Source organism: Mandrillus leucophaeus, unplaced genomic scaffold, assembly GCF_000951045.1.
Source record: "Mandrillus leucophaeus isolate KB7577 unplaced genomic scaffold, Mleu.le_1.0 Scaffold140, whole genome shotgun sequence".
Taxonomy (NCBI): Eukaryota; Metazoa; Chordata; class Mammalia; order Primates; family Cercopithecidae; genus Mandrillus; species Mandrillus leucophaeus.
Window position 1 is genome coordinate 4,649,688 of NW_012101366.1, and position 18,958 is coordinate 4,668,645.

Consider the following 18,958-nt stretch of genomic DNA (forward strand, 5'->3'; position numbering starts at 1 on the left):
GTGGCTCATGCCTGTAATCCAAGCACTTTGGGAGGCCGAGGCAGGGAGATCACAAGGTCAGGAGATCAAGACCATCCTGGCTAACACGGTGAAACCTCGTTTTACTAAAAATACAAAAAATTAGCCGGGTATGATGGCAGGTGCCTGTATTCCCAGCAACTTGGGAGGCTGAGGTGGGAGAATAACCTGAGCTCAGGAAGTCAAGGCTGCAGTGAGCCATGATCACACCACGGCACTCCAGCCTGGGTGACAGAGTGAGACTCCATCTCAAAAACAACAACAACATAAAAAACAAAAACAAAAAAACAAAAACCTCACAATATTCCATTGTGTTTAGTATATGCTAGCCAGGTAGAGAAGAATTTCATCCATTATAGACTTTATGTGGATTTCTTACAAACAATATGAATCTTGCAGGTAGATTCTCCCCTCCTTTTAAATTTGAACACCAAGAAATGCAACAAATCATTAATTATCTTTTGTATTTTGTGTTTTGTTTTGGTGCCAAAACCCAGTGTCTTTTAATCACTGAGCAAAATTCTGTTTACTGCATATCTACATCTACTTCTTGTTCTGATCTTACATTGTAATGTGTTCCCTGAGTTTGATTTTTATTTATTTGTGTTCCTGTAAGCCACTTCAAATTGTCTGTAAAGTAATAGAGTGCATAAATAGCCAATTTTTGAAACATAAAAATTAAGTTTTAGTTTTTAACAAAGCAAGGCATGATATGTTTCAAATGTGTTTTGGTTTCTTCATATTCCACTTAAAAGCCATCATTTCTCCCTAAACTGGTCTCTTCCCACACTGAACTCCTTTAGCATGCTGAATCATTTAGCCATTTAATCTAATGAGGCCAAGGAATTGGTCCCAATTTTCGTTTGTGTGTGTCTTGACTTCTCGAACATTTTCTCATCTCCTGAAATGTTTTGGATAGTTTCTTATATGTTTACTGTATTCCCTTCTGTGCTTACCACAATGTTGGGTAGAGTAGGTATTCTGAAATAAGGAGCCTTGGGGGCTAGTACTTAATTTGGAAATGATAAATCAATTGTTTACTTTATGGTACGTTGATGGCATTATCTAATTGCTCCCCTCAAGCTACAAAGTCTGAACAACGACCATTCAAAACTGAAAATAAGGTGGAATCTCTCCCATTGGGTGCTAATCTGAACTATGAATTATTTGGATCTCAATTCTAAAGTGACTGTGTTGAGTTTGATAAATAATTTTGAAATGCCTCTCGCTCGCGTGAGCTTGCTCTCTCTTTCTGATTTTTGTTCCATTCTGTTTCTCCTCCCAGACAGTTCTGGTTCACACATCAGAGACAACTCGTCTTAGATATTTCATGGAGTTGTTGCTTGAGAAAGGAAAACCTCTAATGCTAGTAGGAAATGCAGGAGTGGGAAAAACAGTCTTTGTAGGTGACACATTGGCAAGTCTCTCTCAGGATTACATAGTATCACGTGTGCCTTTCAACTACTACACAACATCCGCAGCTCTGCAAAGTAAGTGCACCTGTTTATTTTCCAGAAACAAGGGATCAAAAATCATCAAGGTGGGAACATGTGGCCCAAAAGACTCATAATACCTTTCCCTAGAATTTAGAGTTGTTGCTTGGGCCTCAGATGAATTTGTACTTATCATCCTTGTTAAATATACGTTCTTTAAATATTGTTGTGATTTTGGCTTTTTGTGTCACTCATGGCTTTATTTGGGTGATTATGCTTTAGAGCAGCAAGAATATACATCAGTAGTGTTAATTAGGTACCTCAAAACCACTGGTTACCTTTAATTGCATGGAGTCTTACCAATATAAGGGTATACTCAAGGAGGTATGTTCTGGCTACTTTTTCAAGTAAGAGATTAATTTAGGATAAATTCATTAAAACTGAGTAAATGACAGAACCAAGAGGCATTAATGAAATCTTAAAGTCACTAGAACTAATTTTGAACTACTGAATAACTAATCAATGTAATCAAAAGAACCTCACAGATCTGGGGCATTCCCAGAGTTAGGTAGGGTGAGCAAGAGACATGGGAAGTAGAGGGGAAATCACAGAGCTGATGTTGGAAGGCCAGTCACTCTCCAGCAGAGAAAGGGGTCTCTGTTGGGGGGCAGCCAAACTTTCTGATGTCCAATTGTTTATTAAAACCATTGAGTTGTCCTGAATGTGGGTTTCCGAGGTGTCTGTTTATATGTGGATATATGTTGTTTTCTTAGCTATATCAGTGGAGACTAATAATACTAAAAAATACAAAAAACTAGCCGGGCGAGGTGGCGGGCGCCTGTAGTCCCAGCTACTCGGGAGGCTGAGGCAAGAGAATGGTGTAAACCCGGGAGGCGGAGCTTGCAGTGAGCTGAGATCCGGCCACTGCACCCCAGCCTGGGCGACAGAGCGAGACTCCATCTCAAAAAATAATAATAATAATAATAATACATTTTCTTACTCATTGACATCATTAACAGCCAATAGTGATTTTTCTATCAACTTTTTATTAGTCATTTCACCTTATCTTTATGAATGGAACCCTTAGAAAGCCAACTCAAGCCAGGTGTGGTGGTACATGCTGGTAGTCCCAGCTATTCAGGAGGCTGAGGTCGGAGGATTGCTTGAGCCCAGGAGTTTGAGTCCAGCCTGGGAAATGTATTGAGATACCTGTCCCCCAAAAAGAGCCAGTTATTTCATTCATCTCTTCAGAAAATACATATTATTTACCTACTTTTTCCCAAGCATTGTGTGGGGTATATGTTTTTCATTTGCAGATATGAAAGAAAGACTCTATGATTTATAAATGGAAGATTAGACTACAGTTCAGTAGTTGAACAAATTACTTGACTGTGATGTGAGGGCATCTTGCTAATTCCTAAAAGGAATACAGGCATGAATAAGATTTAGAGATGGCCTATTGGTATGAGGAGTAGAAAGAGCTATAGTTGTCAGTATACTTGTAAAGAGAATTATGGTTTCAAACATTTGAGTTGGGGTGACAAATGGGCAAAGAAGAAGATTAGGATAGAAGGACCAGCTTAAGGAAAGACATGGAAGAGAGAAAATTGTGAGACACAATCAATGAATTGAATCCTTGTGATGCCTGTAGCATGGTGATTGGGTGGAAGATATGGAAAAGGCTAAGCTATTGATGTGGAGTTATACTGCAGATAGGGTGACCACCTATCCAGTTTGCCAAAAGACCAAAGTGTTTTCTGGAACGTGGGACTTGTAGTGTTAAAACTGGGACGGTCCCAAGAAACCACCGATGGTTGATCACACCAACTGGAGAGAATGCTGAGACACAAAATGAGGGGACTGTGAACCATTGATAGGGAAGCAAGTAACTGACAAGGTGGGCACTGTCTTTTGAGAAGAGAGATCTGAGGTGGGGAGATCAGTCCCCCTGAGTAGTATAAGAGCTATATGTAATGTGACCCTGGACCAGAGTTGTAGAAACGGAGGTGGCAAGTTGGGAACATATGGAAATGACATGAAGTACCATTTATAGGCTGTGGTTGGAAAACACGGGACTAGGAGAGAGAGATTACTGGGAGGCTTTGCATCTGGCTGTCTGGGCGTGTTAACCCCATAAGCAAGAGCACAGAGGCAAAAGGGAAGAGGCGAATTATGAGTGAGGAAGAGAAGACGTTAAGCTGAGTTGGAAAAGAGGCAGATTTAGTGTTGCCTGAACGTTGGATGGTAATGGCTACTAAGAATTAGTGCTCAGCAAGTGTTTGGAAATGTGGGTCTGCCTCTTGGAAAAGATGTTTATTTATTGTATGATTCTTTGTTCATTCATTCGTTTGCTGATTTTAAAAAAGTATTTGTTGTGGCCATTGTCGGTGGTATAGCAATGAATATGACATAGTTCCTTGGTCTCAAAATACTTACAGTCTGTTTGGAGAGTCAACAAATAATTAGATACTACATCTCAGACACACACTGTTCTGGATTTCCTTCACCCAGGACTTTAAAAAATAGACACAAAGTTATATAGACACAGGAAGAAATGTAACTTTATTTATACACGGATGGTGTCTACATTGTGGATAGTGTCTACGTACACTGTTCTTGTGCTTCTGCACTCCAGCCGCCTAAGAAGACAGGTATGGGAGACTTTCCTGAGCTGTTCCCAGACTCTCCTGCAGAGATGATAAGAGAAGAGAACTGAGAGACCAGGCCATAGCTGGACCAGCAGTGGCCATATAGAATGGGTACAGGGGAGGAAGTACACAGATCAGGAGTTGGGTTGTTTCAGCTGTGGTAGACAAGGTGATGTCGTGCTGCACATGTTGCAATCTCCATAAAGGAGAGGTGGAGTGACTTCTGGCAACAGGAGGGAGATTGGCAGGAGAGCATGACACAAAAGGAGGGGCCAGAGACACATGTCAGGTCTCTTAACCTATGAAGAGGTGATACCTGAAACCATGGGGTAGATGAAATCAACAGAAGAAGGTAAGAACAAAAGAAAAATGACTAAACAGAACATTTACATTCTATTGATTGGTGGACAGAAATATATGTTTATTTCAGAAATTCTTGAGAAACCCCTAGAGAAAAAAGCTGGTCATAACTATGGTCCTGGAGGAAATAAAAAATTGATTTATTTTATCGATGACATGAACATGCCTGAAGTGGACTTATATGGCACTGTTCAGCCTCACACCCTGATCCGGCAGCATATTGATTATGGACATTGGTAAGCAATTCTCTGTAGTTTACTCTCTCCCAAAATCTAATAATTATTATGGATAATAATATTTATCCATATTTATTATGGATAATAAAATTTTTAAAATATTATGAATAATTATTATGGATGAATTCAAGTGGAATTATCACCAGTTTCTTCTAAGGAATATCTTTTGGGTTTACTTTGTATCTCTTTTCATCGTATTAAATGGAATAGTTTCCCTTTGTATCTTTGGAAGATTGGATTGAAAAGTATCTCAGAAATGTTAAGACTGTCCAGAATTCATGTCCTCTTTAAGTGTTAACTCACACCAAATTATTTAAGAGAAACTTGATCTGATTTGGCAGGGTGTAAATGTTTGGGCACTGTAGTCATCAATCCCTGACAGTTAACTATAGGGACAGCCCCCAGCCCATCCATTGGAGTCTTGCTGTGGATACAAGATAGCTTCTACAGAGTAACATGAGAATCAATAAGCTGTAATAGTTTATATTGATGCAGCTCTTGATCTTGATTTTGGCATCAAAGGAGTTAAGTCACCTTCAGTTTTTTGAGCTTCAGTTTTGATGTCTCTCAAATAAGGCTCACAAGGTCAACCTCGCAGAGTGATTATAAAGATAAGGAGATAATCTGTGATGAAGTCCTTTATGAACTGTTATATTTTGTTGTTTTGTCATCTCCAGTTTTTGGATTTAAGGTTCTATTTTCTGTGTTTCAGGTATGATAGACAGAAGGTGATGCTTAAAGAAATCCACAACTGCCAGTATGTCGCCTGCATGAATCCAATGGTGGGCAGCTTCACCATCAATCCTAGGCTACAGGTAGGGTGTTGAATACTGCACTCAAAAACTGTAGATCTGTATTGTATTGCTTTTGAGTACAGATTAGGATTCCTATGGGACATCTGATTAAGCATGTTTTTCATGGCAGCTGTACCATATTTTATTCCCACTAACAATAGACAGGGGTTCTAATAAGCCTTTTTGTTTTAATTAGTAGACTTTACTTTTTATATCAAAGTTTATAGCAAAATCAGCTGGAAGTACAAATAATTCCTATGTACTCTCTTAATGCCCCCATTTGTTTTACCCTATTATTAACATCTTGCATTAGTTGCAATGATCAGCCAATATTGACACAGTATTATTAACTGAAGTTCAGAGTTTACATTGGGATTCCTTCTTTGTATTATATATTCCATGGGTTTTGACAGATGTATAATGACAAGTATCATCTGTTAACAATATCATATAGAATAGTGTCACTGCCCCAAAATCTCTGTACTCAACCAGTTCATTCCTCTCTCTTTTCCCTCTGAGTCCCTGGTAACAATTGATCTTTTGTCTTTTCTTTACTATTATTATTGTTGTAAAATATATGTTACATAAAATTTACCACATTAACCATTTCAAGTGTACAGTTCAATAATATTAACTACATACATAATGTTGGGCAGCCAAGATCACCACCCATCTCCATAACTTCGTCTTGTGAAACTGAAACTCTGTATCCATTGAGCTCCTCTTTTTCTCCTCCCCACTTTCCCCTGGCAACCACCATTCTACTTTCTGTGTTTATGATTTTGGCTATTTTAAGTACCTCATATAAGTGGAATTATCCAGTATTTGTCTTTTTGTGGCTGGCTTATTTCACTTAGCATAATGTCCAGGGTTCATCCAGTTGTGGCATGTTGCAGATTTTTTCCCTGTTTGAGACCGAGTCATATTCTAATTTACCACATTTTCCTTAGTCATTCATTCGTTGATGGACACTTGGGTTGCTCCCACACTTTGGCTAATGTAAATAATGCTGCTGTGAACATGGGTGAACAAATGTATCTTCAAGACCCTGCTTTTAATTCTTTGGGGTGTACACCCAGCAATACAATTAATGAATTGTATCGGAACTCTACCTTTAATTTTTTGAGAAATCATGATACTGTTTTCCATGACAACTATACCTTATTTTATTCCCTACCGACAGTGCATCAGAGTCCCAGTTTCTCTACATCCTCACACACATTTATTTTCTGTTTTGTTTTGTTTTTTGACAGCAATCGTGCTGTTGAGTGTGAGGCAGTATCTCGTAGTTATGATTTGCATTTTCCCAGTGATTAGTGATGTTTTTATGTGCTTGTTCATTTTTGTATCTTCTTTGGAGAAATGTCTATTCAAGTCTTGTGCTCATGTTTAAATTGGGTTATTTTGTTGTCATTGAGCTTTAGGAGGCCTCAATGTATTCTGGATATTAATCCCTTAAGCACTGATATTTTCTCTGTTTCTATACATTTTGCCTTTTCCAGAATTTCATGTAGTGAGAATCGTAGGATATGTAGTCTTTCCAAATAGGCTTTTTTTCACTTAGCTTAACTATGCACTTAAGATTTCTCCGTGTCTTTCCATGGCTTGATAGTGCATCTCTTTTTATTGCTGAATAGTAGTCACTGTATGAATGCATCACAGCTTGTTTGTCCGTTCATCTACTGAAGGACACCTTGGTTGCTTTCACTTTTGACAATCATGAAGGAAGCTGCTACAAACATTTGTGTGCACGTTTTGTGTACGCATATAAGCTTTTTAATCATGACAACAGAAACAGCTACCACCAACATACATTCAGTAGCATACAGTGGTTGCTTATTCATCTGGACTCAGCTGAGACTGAGCTCAGTGACTGCTGATCTTGGCTAGGCTCATCTGTGCATGTTGGGGATAAACTGTCAGTTAATTTGATGTGGCTTTGGCTGGAGTAACTGTGACAACATGGCCCTGCTTTATGTGTCTCTCATACTTTAGGGCCTGTAGAGTTTATGGCAAAGTCAGAGGCTTAACAAAGTAAGTAGAAATATACACCTCTGACAACGACTGGCACACTGTCACTTCTGCCTCCTTCTATTGGCTTAAGTAAATCACATGGCCTACCCCAGAGTCAGAGTGGAACACTAAAAAGCTACATGGTAATGGGCCTGGATACAGGGAGGAGTGAACAAATCAGGTCTTTGCAATTTTCTGGTACAATCGTAATCTTTACACTCTTATATTTGTTTTTCTTTTCAGAGACATTTCACAGTGTTTGCATTCAATTTTCCATCTTTGGATGCACTAAACACCATCTATGGCCAAATCTTTAGTTTCCACTTCCAACAGCAAGCATTTGCTCCATCAGTTCTCAGGAGTGGCCCCACTTTGATCCAGGCAACAATAGCATTCCATCAGACAATGATGTGTAACTTTTTACCCACGGCTATTAAATTCCACTACATCTTTAATCTGAGAGATTTATCAAACGTCTTCCAGGTACCTTGACTGCTCTGTGTTATGCCTCTTGAGTAGACAAATAATTATAATACTATGTATTAGCCCACTTTTTGTGTCACTATAGAGAAACACCTGAGGCTGGGTAATTTATAAAGAAAGGAAGTTTAACTGCTTATGGTTCTGCAGGCTGGACTAGCATGGCCCCAGCATCTGCTTCTGGTGAGGGCCTCAGGAGCTGACAATCATGGTGGAAGGTCATGGGGAGCCAGTATTTCACATTTTGCATGGCAAGAGCCAGGAGCAAGAGAGTGAGTCGGGGCAGGTCCCCAAACTTTTAAACAACCAGATCTTGTATGAACTAACTGAGTGAGAATTCACTTATTACAGAGGGGAAGGTCTAACCATTCATGAAGGATCTGCCCCCATGATCCAATCACTCCCCACCAAGCCCCTCCTCCAACACTGGGAATCACATTTCAACATGAGATTTGGAGGGGCACACATCCAAACCATGCCATACTGTTAACGGTGTTCATTTATAAAACAGCTTAAAACTATGGTTATATACTTTCATATGTATTCTTTAACTTTACTCATAAACTTCTCAGGAAGTAAATATGGCAGGTTTATTATTCCCATTGCATCAATGAGAACAGTGCTTCTCCACAAGTCATATAATGTCTTTGTCTGTGCTGCTGTGACAAAATACCTGAGATTGGGTAATTCGTAAATAATAGAATTTTATTTCTCACAGTTATGGAGGCTGGGAAGTCCATGATTAAGGCACTGGCAGATTCAGTGTCTGGTGAGGGCCTGGTCTCTGCTTCCAAAATGGTGCTTTACGTGGTGCATCCTCACAGGGCAGAAGGGACAGAGCAAATGGGGCAAATGCCCAGCACCCCTTTCATAAGATCACATTGCCCTCATGATTTAGTCACCTCCTAAATGCCCCACCTCTTAATATTGTCACATTGGCAATTAAGTTTCAAGACATGAATTGTAGGGGCCATTCAGGCCATGGCATATGGTGACTTGGCAGTGGAAGCAAAGGTAGATGTCTGGGCTCTTCAGATTGAGTGAGTGAGTGCTTACTGTTCTGAGTGCCAAGTAAGAAGGATAATTGATCATGTATTTGCATAAGGCATTTATGTGTGATTTTAAGCATATGTTAAGAGAAATAGTAATTTTTAAATTATTGGATCATTTTGGTTTAATATTGAAAATTACTTTGCTTACCTGGTAAAAGGACAGTGTTTATGTATTTGACTTAGGAAATTCTGAAAAGGGAATTGAAAGTCTGGAATTATTTTTTTAAATCCAACTAATGCGGTCTACACTGTACAGTACAAATGGATGGCTGAAATTTCTTTTGTGAGAGAGGTGGTATATTGATTAAATATGAAAACTCCATAGGACTTCTTTATATTTTTATAACCGTCTTTTCAGTATCACTCCACAACTGCCTCAAGTCCATAACACAGCATTAGTCAGTTGCTTCTTATGAACACGGAGCAGCTCTTTTCATGTCTGTGTATCTAGCTCCTGCCGGAAAGATTGCTTAATACCGTGCTGTTTAAAAGCAGAATTTTAATCTCGGAAGGACAGGGAAGAGAGGTCATAGGTGAAATGGGACTAGAGGACTGCCTCCTCACTCTTCATATCCAGCCTGTCAGCTGCACCTGACACTGCCAAATAATTTTTTAGCCTTTTGCAACTTAATTCTCCACAACCCCCTTACTATTCTCCTGTGCATCCAGAGTAAGCTGCCTCTCTCCATGACGAGTGAGTGGATGTGAATCTAAGATACTGAAAGCACCATGAGTGGGCACAAGAGTCACAGTGTGTTGGTGCTAGACCCAGATCTACCCATAAAGTATGAATTTGGGAACTTTACTTTTGGTCTTGAATTCATCTGTGAAATGATTAGACTGATAACAAATGATTTTATAGTAAAAAAAAAAAATACAATTCTGTGACTTTCATGTTAGTACTGTGACTTTCTGTTTGTACTTTGGTTTTGTAAACTTAGTCCATTGTAAGGCTTAATAGGCTCAAGTACTCAGATGTGATATTTCACACCTGTGCTGGCTCTTGAAATGGTCTTACTTGCATACCTAAAAATGGGTATAAGCATACTAAAATTTTCAAATATTGCACTTTTCAAAAAGTAAACCTACTTTTATACACAAACATGCACATTACTATTGATGCTATTTCTTTTAAGCATTTACTAAATTCACATTTTAGTTTAAGAAGTGTTAAACTTATTTGGAATGTCATCAACCTTTGAATTTAAGTTATTTTCCCTCATTTTTGCCTTGTAGGGGATTTTATTTGCTTCTCCTGAGTGTTTAAAAGGTCCACTTGATTTAATACGTCTGTGGCTTCATGAATCTGCCCGTGTTTATGGAGACAAACTGATAGACACAAAAGATTGTGATTTGTTTCAGAAAAAAATGCTGGAAACTGCTTATAAATATTTTGAAGTAAGTGTGTGAATATCAGAGGTCACTATTTACTCCAACACCAACTGGGTATTGGGACCAAAGTTAGATGAGGATATGAGAGAGGTGCACAAGGGCTTACCTTTTTGCAATGGCTGTGACTCCAGAATACACTTGGTCTATGCTTGGGAACATTCCACCCACCTACCCATGCATGGGTCTGTAAGCATTTCTCTTGCTAGGTCGTGCTGCCCGCAGCTGGACCTCTGTGGATGGTTGACATGCCATATTTTTCTCTTTCTCGTCCTGCAGGGTATAGATAGTCACATGCTACTTCAACAGCCCCTCATCTATTGCCACTTTGCTAACAGAGGGAAGGACCCACATTACATGCCAGTGAAGGACTGGGAAGTGCTGAAGATGATTCTTACGGAAACCTTAGACAACTACAACGAACTAAATGCTGCCATGCACCTAGTTTTATTTGAAGATGCCATGCAACATGTGTGAGTTAGTCACGATGCTTTTTCATAAAAGGAAGAATGGCTGGGTATCCACAACTGTCATTTTTCAATAGATCATACTAAGCACTCTGAACCACCAGTTCTTATCTGCTGTTTGACATATAATTTTAAAGTATAAGAGGGTTGCTTTTTAATGTCACATTCTTAATAATGTCTTACATAGGCACACTGTTTTCTGAGATGCCATCATATCCATTATTTTACTTGAATATTAAGAAAGTGGAAACGTAAATTACTTGTTCAAAGTCACATAGTTCATAAGGGACAAAGGACTGATTTTCATTGATTAAGCAGGTTTTGTTGAGTGCCAGCTAGGAATATTGCCAGCCTTTCAGCAATTTTGTGCAAATTATTTAAAATGGGGGAGGGCTCATGCTGTGTTGGCAGAAAATTAGAAAAAGGCACCTGTCCTTGGATAGAGCATGGCTGATAAGGTTCTCGCTCACCTCCTAGACCTGGTACCTCATGTAGTGCACAGACTGTGCAACCATCTACAGCCCCTCCTATCAGACATTGTTCTAGGTGCTGAGATACAGCAGCAGTGAGCACAATCCAGTCCCCTCTATAGTTCAGCTTACATATTAGCGATGAAGATGGACATCTATAAGGACATGAACAACTCAGCAAGAGAGTGAGCAAGAAAAATATCAGAAAGTGATGTGTCATGCCAAGAAGGAAAATAGGTTGATTCTGTGAGAAATACAATGTGTGAATTTCCAAAGAGGGACTGGGCATCTCTGTGAAGAGGTGACATTTAAAGTGAGACCTGAGTGATAACTAGGTGCTACACATGGAAAGATCTGGAGGAAGAACATTCTAGACAGAGATAAGATTGCATCTGACCCTAAGGCAAGAATGTTTGAGATACAGAAAAGATACAGAAAAGCCTACCAGTTAGGCTGCAGCATAGAGAAAAATATGATAAAAATGGAGAGGCAGGAAATGGCCTTACCAATAAGGAGTATTTCCTTGTAACCAGAAGAAGGAAGTTTGATTTTATTCTAAGTGCAGTGAGAAGTGGTTGGATGGGTTTTAGCATGGGGATGACACAGTTCATTGTCTGGGCTAAACAACTTAACATTGCCACTGCTGTGTAGAAAGTTGATCACATGTTTACATCTGATACTGCTCTGGTAGTCCAAGTCACCTTCATCTCTCATTGACACCAGCAAAGACTTAAATAAGTGATAACAGCCAAAGACTTAAAAAGAAAAAGAAAAAAGAAATCATTGAAAACAAGAAGAGGCTGAGTGTGGTGGCTCACACCTATAATCCCAGCACTTTGAGAGGCTGAGGCAGGAGGATCCCTTGAGGCCAGAAGTTTGAGACCAGCCTGGATGACGTAGTGAGACCCCATCTCTACAATTTTTTTTTATTTTGATGAGCTGGGTGTGGTGGCATGTGCCTGTAGTCTCAGCTACACAGAAGGCTGAGGAGGGAGGCTTGCTTGAGCCCAGGAGTTCGAGGCTGCAGTGGGCTAGGATTATGCCACTGCACTCTAGCCTAGGCAACAGAGTGAGACCCTATCTCTCAAAAATAAAAGAAAAGAAGAAGGAAAAATCCAGAGAAAATAAGATGTGGAGAATTCAGTTTTTAGAAGAATTAATCTTTAAACTTATGTTGGGCCCCAGAACCTACAAAAATTGTAGAGCCCTTCCTGTCATCATAACTAAGTGTTGGTAGTTTTATTGATCCCTTTGCAGTTGTGATCCTTCCTCTGACTATGCAAAGGAAGTTTCAATTGGAATCTAAGACCGTGGTGTGAAATCAACTATTAGCAATGCTATCTGTCATTGGGTTAATATACAGTCACTGTGTATGTGCGTCCTGGCTCAGGTGAAACAGAAACCTCCCATTGATACTGAGGAGATGTTTTCCCACATAATCCCTCAGTACGGAATTTTCAGTGGCCTAAAAGGTAAGGCTGTTTCTTTGATCGGGGATTATGAGCTAGAAGCTGATTTACTTAGCGTTAGAGGTGATTTAAGAGCATGTCCTTGAGTGTTATAGAAAGGGACTTTGCCACTTAGTGAATCTTGTGAGGTTAAAAACCTCAAAGCATACATTAAAATGAAATGAAAACCCTGCTTTATAGCTTGGGGTATCTCTCATGTCAGAGTAATTTTATAGCTTTCCCCAAGGTTGTTTTGTTGTGTGGTCATGTGAAGTAAAATTTAATGTGATGACTGAGCTTGTAAAAATAACCTATCTTTTCTGTTATTGGAGGTTTTCAGAAAATGTTCACGTGTGCTGGTCCTAATATAAGTGATCCCAACTTAATCTTTTTCAAAAAGCACTATTTAAAACAATTTATGTAGATTATTCAGGTTCTGAAGTTTAAGTTCATTTCAGAAAAGTAACCTAGAGCAAAATGATGGCATCAAATTCAGGTGTTTTACTATCTACATGCTTATATTTTGTTTTTTTGGTTTTCTTAATATTTTTAACATAATTATGAACTATTTATTCAACCAAACCCATCTTTTGTTAACGTTAAAGCCAGTTTATTTATAGCTGTAAAATATAGCAGTAGTGTAAATAGATTAAGCATTCAGAATGCCTTGGATATTACAGAACAAGGGATTAGTTGGCCTTGGTGGAAATTTAACTTTGCGGTGCTGAATGGCTTCAGAAAATTATTCTAGAATGGTGTAGTTACAAGGGAAGGCTCTAGTATGAAGGAAGCAAAAATTACATTAAGAAACAAGTGCTTGATTTGCTGAGTAAGTCACACGGAGAGATCTGTTGGTCTAAACAAATCCATTCTTTCCAAAATAATTCTACAGCAAAGATTTCTGGCACAAGGCTACTCCTCCTTTGATGTCCTCATACTTGGATGCTGGTGTGGAATTCGGATCTTTCTTGCCAATCAAAATATTTTGAAGACTTTAACACAAGGCCTTTGCATATATTTTCTTTTTGGACTTTTGGTGGTGATAGCAAAGCACTAAGAGAATTCAAAATGTTATTAGCATAGGATGGTTTGTCATGGGAGCAGTTCAAGGGTGAGGGTGAAGATACCATCTTTGATGGGGAAACAAATGAACAAGGACTAGAGGTTTCCAGTAAAAACTGGAATTTAGTCTCTCACTATTTATCTAAAGAATAAACAAAACAGACATAGGCCAGGCGCTGTTGCTCACGCCTGCAATCCCCGCACTTTGAGAGGCCAAGGCAGGTGGATCACTTGAGGTCAGGAGTTCAAGACCAGCCTAGCCAATATAGTGAAATCCCGTCTCTACTGAAAATACAAAAATTCGCGGGGCATGGTGGTGGGTGCCTGTAATCCCAACTACTTGGGAGGTTGAGGCAGGAGAATCACTTGAATCCGGGAGGCAGATGCTGCAGTGAGCCAAGATCACACCACTGCACTCCAGCCTGGGTGACAGAGCAAGTCTCCATCTCAAAAATAAATAAATATATAAAAATAAACAAAACAGACATAGTCCCAGGGCATTTTCGATTCTGTGCCACGATGGGCGCTTTCTTTCCCCAGGTGTCGCATCAGCCGGATCTTACGAACCCCTCAGGGCTGTGCTCTCTTGGTTGGAGTAGGGGGCAGTGGCAAGCAGAGCTTGTCCAGGCTGGCAGCTTACCTTTGTGGCCTTGAGGTCTTTCAGATCACTCTGACCGAGGGCTATGGAATCCAGGAACTTCGGGTGAGTAAAGGAGACAGGCAGTTCTTCTGACCCTTCTGCTTGGCAGATAAAGCCGAGGCTCCCAGTGCACCCACCTGGGCTGTGACTCCCAGATTTGGCCAAGGCCTCCCCAACCACAGGACAGCGGGAGCTCTTTAGAGCAGTAATTGACCTTTGGCGGTTTTGCCTTTATGGTCAAATTAGTAATAATAAATTTTTACAAGTTTTATGTAGGTTTAATAACATGTAAACCTGGCTTAGAAAATATTTACTTAAATACTTGCTTACACAAATGTCTTTCTGTTTTCTATTAATCAAACCTGATGCTTATCGCCATTAGTGTTCCTGTATGACAGGTTGGGGAAAAAAGACACTAACTTCACAAGTGAAAATAGATTTCTTCCACATTGGATAAGAATAGGAGAAGATGATGCAATAGGAATAACACGTTCAGGAAACTCTCGTGTGTTTTTCAAGCTTTGCTTTTTAGTAACAAATGTACTTACAAAATAGTACCTGCAATTTGTGCCAAGTGATATTTTAAATTTTAAAAAATCACGTATTTTTAATATTACTAATGAAATAAAACCCATTTTCAGTAAAATAGGACAGTTGTTAAAATGAGCAGACTTCTTTTTATGGCACTGCTTGAAAAAGGCGTCTATGAATTCGCTTGTACTCAGTAAGAAGGGAGTTGGTGATCTGAGCCTGTTTTCATCTCTCTGCTGCAGTAAGCCAGAAACACAACACTCATCCTCACATGTCAGAAATGGAGGTGGTGTCACACTGCTGTCCCCTAGAATGGGATCTCTCAGAGAAGGAATACGTGAACCAGTGAAAGGCACCCCACAGTGCTATGGCGATACAGTTACTCAGTTCTCCCCGGCACTCACACACATCCTCCCAACGCCGCATCAGCATTTTAACAAAATATGAATGATGGCCTTTCCTTACAGGTAGATCTTGCCAATTTGTACATCCGAACTGGAGCCAAGAACATGCCCACTGTGTTCCTGCTGACAGATGCCCAGGTTCTAGATGAGAGCTTCCTCATGCTGATTAATGACTTGCTGGCATCAGGTGATTAAACCAACACATTTCTTGAAAGATCTTCCCCAATGACAAATTATCTGTAGTTTCAGTGAACTTTAAAGAGAGAGAATTCGTCTTTGAGATGTTTGCTGGGCAGTCTTTGGGGAGAAACCTATAAACCTAACTAATTTGAGGTGTATTGCTTTCTTAGTCTGTTTATGGATGAGAAGGCCTTCAGTGAAGTAAATGTTATTCCCACATGTGTGGGTGTAGAGGGTGTGTTCATCATGGCTTATATGTGTTGTATGTCTTGTAAATAAAAAAGAAACATGACATTTCTGATTTTAAACTCATCATTTATGCTGAACTTTGTCTTGTAAAACATTTCAGACGTTTAAAAGTTATATGTAAAATTTAAATTGCAATGATCTTTTAGTAATTCTACTCATTCTTTGGGGCAGGAGAAATCCCAGATCTGTTCAGCGATGAAGATGTGGACAAGATAATTTCTGGAATTCATAATGAAGTTCATGCTCTGGGCATGGTGGACTCCAGAGAAAACTGTTGGAAATTCTTTTTGGCCAGGGTGCGACTACAGCTCAAAGTAAGAAATACTTGCTTAATCGGCATATTAGTTAAAACCTGCTATTGCAACTATCTGGTTCTATTCTGAGTTTTTTATTATGAGTTTGGATTTCAGTAATGCATTTTGAAAGGATGTGTGCATTTTTACACACCTATATCTGGAGTGTATGTTCCTGAAGTGTCCCATGATGCTGGGCTCCTGCAAAGCACTGCTAAGCAGTGTGTGCAGTCCTCAGTTGAAGCGCCTGTGGTCTGTGCCCTTGAGGAACTTACACTATTATAGAACACAGGAGACATCACAAATAATTATCATACAATATAAATGTAAACAGTGCTGTGGGATTACAGAGGAGTGCAGCATCCTTCGTCACTGGAGCTAGTCATCCTGGAGGAAATGATGGGCCACATGTCAAGCATGGAGAATAATTCAAAGGGAGGAGCTTTCAGGGACGGGAAATGGCATTTATATAAAGGTCAAGTGCATGGTACACGTTTGGAGAAACCCAAGTTACCTCTAAAGGCCTGGAACATAGAGTTCTTATAGGGAGAGTGAGATAATAAATCTGGAAAAGTAAATTGGAATGAGATAAGAGGTTTCTAAATCATGAAGTGAATAGTGAGGAGAGTTTTGAATTAAGAAAGTGATGATGATGTCAGTAACTTCAGGGAAAGGAATTTAGAAGTAACACTCAAATGGGCCAGGTGCAGTGGCTCACGCCTGTAATCCCAGCACTTTGGGAAGCCATGGCGGGAGGATCACCTGACGTCAGGAGTTCAAGACCAACTTGGTCAACATGATGAAACCCCATCTCTACTAAAAATACAAAAATTAGCCAGGTTTGGTGGCATGCACCTGTAATCCCAGCTACTGGAGTGGCTGAGGCAGGAGAATCACTTGAACCCAGGAGGCAGAGGTTGCAGTGAGCCAAGATCACGCCATTACACTCCAGCCTGGGTGACAGAGTGACACTCTGTCTCAAAAACAAAAGAAGTAATGTTCAGATGTTCTGAAGGATTACCCCAGTGTTCTTCCTCATTGGCTGCTCTGTGCTATAGTGTATCACATAGGCAGACAATATAACCAGATAATAGAACAATAAAGGTCAAGTATCACAAGATAACAGGGAGAGCCTCCAAACTCATCAGGAAGCCAATTTAAGAATGCTGCTAGGAAAATTCAGGCTTTCTAGTATGGAATGGTTAGTAATCTAGGAAAGCTGCTGCTTAACTGTTGCTTCTCATGTTGTTATGCCTGTCAAGTTAGTGGCAGGCTGTGGCAGCTATAGAGCTGGAGTATTTAAGGACAGGAGATGGGGACTGGCACTGGCCCTGAATATGCCTTTGATTGGACATTAGGGAGCAGAGTCACTAAGTTTCTCCAACATTCTGCTATTTCAAGTTTCACATTAATTTTACTAAGCAATTCTGGGCTGAGGTTAGAAGGTTAGAACTTAAGGTTCAGTTGCCCAAAGAGCTTTCTCCCCATCAAAAATAGACTAAGAATACATTTGTCAGCTAGGAACAAGGCCAGGGATTTCTTCCTGTTCCATTGTGATATACTAGAATCAAATTTTCTTTATTGAATGGGAAAACAAGTACAATGTTAGAATTTGAGGTAGTAATAGTATAAATCAGTGGTTCTCATAATCTATTGCTCAGAGCTGCAGAATCAACATCAACAAGAAACTTTTGAAAAATGTAGTTTCTCCAACTCCACCCCAGACCTCCTGAAGCAGAAACTTTGGGTGGCCCCAGAAATCTCTCTTAACAAGGCCTCCAGGTGATTCAGAGGCATGATGAAATTTAAGAGCCATTGTTATAAATAGTGCCAGAATGAACATTGTATATATCTTGCATGCTCAACTTTGCTTGCTTCTACAGGATAAATTCCTAGAATGGATATTGCTAGATTCAATAGTTACAGCTTGTGGTAGTTTTAAAACATGCCTTCAAATTCTTTGATGCTCTTCTTACTCACAGGTGGCATCTAGATCCCCTCTTCTTGAATTTGGGTGGGGAGCTTATGAATCTTCAGCTAATATCCAGTATGACAGAGGTGATGCTGAGCAACAACTAAGGCTAAATCATAAAGGGCTCAATTTTCTATTGGATTGTACATATTTTTGTTTATAAGAGTTCTATGTATTTATATGTGTCTCATGTATATTTTTCCTATTCTTTTGTCTTTTAAATGTACTTATGGCGCATGTTCATTTATAGGTCTGTAACTTTCCAATTTTTTAACGGTTTATGTATTAGATTAATCAGTTTTTCCCTTAATGGATCCTCAGATCCATTTCTTAGAAAAGTATTTTACTCTTCAAGATAATCTCTTTTTATTTTTTGTTTTTATTTATTTACTTATTTATTTTTTGAGACAGAGTTTCACTCTTGTTGCCCAGGCTGGAATGCAATGGCGTGATCTGAGCTCACTGCAGCCTCTGCCTCCTGGGTTCAAGTGATTCTCCTGCCTCAGCCTCCCAAGTAACTGGGATTATAGGTGCCGGCCACCACACCTCGCTAATTTTTTTTATTTTTAGTAAAGACGGGGTTTCACCATGTTGGACAGGCTGGTCTCGAACTCATGGCCTCATGTCCATGTGCCTTGGCCTCCCAAAGTGCTGGTATTACAGGCATGAGCAAGATAATCTTTACTAGAAGCAGTTGGAACTCACATTGAGCTACAGTAAGAGAAAACTCAACAGTTTCGTGAAGCCTTTCACAATAGCAAGTCCAGACTGGCTCAGTATTACCCTTAGAGGCCCCTTAGAAAAGATGCTCATCTCTCG

At 39.7% G+C, this 18,958-nt stretch overlaps 1 protein-coding gene across 1 annotated transcript in view; it reads left to right on the forward strand.

The window, feature by feature from the left end:
- The window catches only part of DNAH11 (dynein, axonemal, heavy chain 11), a 387,500-nt gene that overhangs the window by 194,001 nt on the left and 174,541 nt on the right, over positions 1-18,958 (forward strand). Inside the window, exons 46-54 of the mRNA XM_011973963.1 lie at positions 1,304-1,508; positions 4,530-4,695; positions 5,408-5,510; positions 7,746-7,985; positions 10,271-10,432; positions 10,703-10,896; positions 14,411-14,573; positions 15,509-15,632; positions 16,046-16,188. Of these exons, the coding sequence (XP_011829353.1) occupies positions 1,304-1,508; positions 4,530-4,695; positions 5,408-5,510; positions 7,746-7,985; positions 10,271-10,432; positions 10,703-10,896; positions 14,411-14,573; positions 15,509-15,632; positions 16,046-16,188 (1,500 nt within the window). The remainder of the gene's footprint in view (positions 1-1,303; positions 1,509-4,529; positions 4,696-5,407; positions 5,511-7,745; positions 7,986-10,270; positions 10,433-10,702; positions 10,897-14,410; positions 14,574-15,508; positions 15,633-16,045; positions 16,189-18,958) is intronic.